General features: G+C 62.4%; 1 protein-coding gene across 1 annotated transcript in view; it reads right to left on the reverse strand.

Annotated features, from left to right (window-relative positions):
- The window catches only part of CLPTM1L (CLPTM1 like), a gene marked incomplete at its 5' end in the record, with an annotated part of 17,390 nt that extends 14,746 nt beyond the window's left edge, over positions 1-2,644 (reverse strand). Inside the window, 3 exon segments of the mRNA XM_014586369.1 lie at positions 138-327; positions 2,260-2,360; positions 2,534-2,644. Coding sequence (XP_014441855.1) covers positions 138-327; positions 2,260-2,360; positions 2,534-2,644 — 402 coding nt within the window.
- Between the last annotated feature and the right edge of the window lie 2 nt (positions 2,645-2,646).

Consider the following 2,646-nt stretch of genomic DNA (forward strand, 5'->3'; position numbering starts at 1 on the left):
ATGCTAGTGACCAAACCACACCTCACCGGCAACGCAAGATGCACCCACGAACCGGGGCCATGGCTCGGGGGAGACAGGCTATCTGCCAGGGTCCCCGTAAAATCACCGCAGCCCTGGCCGGAGCCCCTGCGCCTCACCTGCTCGGCCGACTCCCCTGTGAGCAGGTTGACCTCCTCTGGTTTGGGCACCATGTAGGTGGTCAGAGGACTGACCAGGTGCACCTGCTTCCCGTCGTGCCAGGGCAGAACCCCCGCGTGATGGAGGAAGATGTAGGCGTACAGCGTCCCATTGTTCCTCGTCTTCTTCGGCACGGACACATTCACTGTCCTGTAAGACACAGCGCCCCTCTGAGCACGTCCGACCCTATGTCCCACACCGTGTCTACTCGAGAACCTTCATGGGTAATGCTTTCAAATCAGCCGACTAGCTCAGAACTACTGAACACGAAATCCGCCTGCCTGGGACGTGGGCGTGGAGCACACACGTCCCGAGCGGCTCTGGGAAATGTGGGCGCTGCAGCTGAGCTGGACCAGCCAGCACTTCTGATGTCCACTCTGCAAGGCTCAGAGTGGGCAGAGCTAAGTGCACATGTGGAATCTGGTCCCCGGGACTGGCCGAGACATGGTGACTTCTATAGCCCCAAAGGACATAACTTAAGGACCAGGCAGTGACACGGTGGCTAAAGGGGCTGGAAAGCACACAGCCAACTGTGTGTTTCACATCCCGGTCTGGCAGCTTAAAAAAGCACTGGGCACATATGTGCCTACCCAAAATCCACTGAGAGGAGAACACTGGGGAAAGGGGCACCGCGTAGTCACCCCACTGGGGGTGCTCTGTCACCCTGCTCACTCCCACCTCCTTCCGGGGAGCACGCGTGCTCTATGCAAGCTTAAAGGACAAAAAGAATACGACTCCCGAGTCTTGGAAGCCAAGGCCGGCCGCAGTCCCGTTGCAGCTCAGCCCTTGGCTACAAGTGCTTCCACTGAGACAGCTGCTCAGGACGGGGACTGCGGGAGAGTACCCTCCTGGACCTCGTCGCGTCTTTAAAGGGACACTGTGGGGTGCTAGTCTCGAAAGCCTGACTTCCAGGACCCCGGTCGGCGACTGTGCTGGGCTCTGGGGGGCCCGGTGAGGCTCAGCAGCCTGGGGCCTCTGTAGGCCTGGCTCCTGATGTACATCTCTGGCTCCGGCCGCACTGGATCCCAAAGGACACCACTTCCTGCACCTGCTCATCAGCACTCAGAGCTTCCTCCCACGTCGGATCCCGTGGCCGAGGTCCTGAGCGGCCTACTGCTGTGAGCAGCATCCAGACGAGCGTGTCTCGAGGCCATGTCTGCGGTGCCCCTGACAGTGGCAGAGCGCTGGCCCCGGCACCCGTGGTCCTAGCTGCGGTTCTGGTAAAAGACTCTAAGGCAGGGCCGGGGAGCTGAAGGAAGCTGTGTCTGCAGCACCTGCTCCTCTCCCTGCCCAAACCACCATCCTCCATGCCAGGCACAGCTCTGGCAGAGGCGAGCACCCCGTCCGCACACGCACTCCCACTACAGGTGTGTCCCGGGCACACCAGAAAGTGGGGGACAGCCATGGCACCAGGCGAGCTGGCATTTCTGCCTCCGTCTTACTCGGCTCATAGAGGGTGAGGGCTTGCCCGGGGCCCCAGGGCCACTGTGGCCAGGAGGCAAGTGACCTTAAGGCCTATACAGCGCATACACCCATAGGCCGTGGCTGGGACACGTGTCCCACCCAGTCACACGTTGCAGCCCGTGACTCTGGTGCCTCCAGACAATGCAGAGAAAAGGCAGCGACTTGGCCTGCAGGTGGGCCTCCAGATGCTTGCTCTGCCATCTGCTGTCCAGGATAGGAAACCCAGGCCCTCCCAAGGACGCTGCCCGCTCTGCTGACAGCGCCCAACTCCCTGCAAGGTCTCCCCACTCCTGGCCCTCTTCCCGCAGGAGGAGACTCTGTAAGTGTCTCCCACCGAGGAAAGGCAGTCTGTCCGCGCTGCCCCCCACACACCCGTGCTCTCTGCCATGGCACGGAACACACCAGATGCAAGTGCGAGCTCCTCCCTGACCCCACGGGCCAGCCACCTACTGCTTCAAGCCTTGATGCTCCATGCCCCACGCAGGTCCCCAGCTAAAACGAATTCTGCCTCCCATGAAGCTGGCCAGACCACAGCTCTGACGTGGCAGCCACATGCAAAACGCCAGCAGAGACCCCGGGCGTCAGGGCGACCCTCATCGCACCCCAACCGCGCCTCACCTTTCAAACTTGGTCTCCACGTCGAAGTCCTCCACGTTTAGGACCAGGTCGATGTTGTTCTCAGCACCCAGGTTAGAGCGTGTGGTGGTGTAGACGCTCAGCTGGAAGTGAATGAAACTGGTCAGCTGGCACCAGGAGGAAAGTGTCTCCGCGCCCACGCAGGCCTAGGGCCGGGGAAGCCCCGGGGGCCAGCAGGCAGTGGGGTCAGGGCAAGGCCGGCCAGGGAGGTGGGCAGGGCTGGGGGGACGCGGGAGCGGGCGCGGGCGGCGCGCACCTGCAGCTTGGGCCGGCGCGCCAGGTAGGGCAGGATGCAGTTGTCGGGGCCGGCGCAGGGCCGCGTGTACACGATGCCGTACATGACCCAGCAGGTGTGCACCACGTACACCT

Source organism: Tupaia chinensis, unplaced genomic scaffold (assembly GCF_000334495.1).
Source record: "Tupaia chinensis unplaced genomic scaffold, TupChi_1.0 Scaffold000020_1, whole genome shotgun sequence".
In the NCBI taxonomy this organism is placed as follows: Eukaryota; Metazoa; Chordata; class Mammalia; order Scandentia; family Tupaiidae; genus Tupaia; species Tupaia belangeri.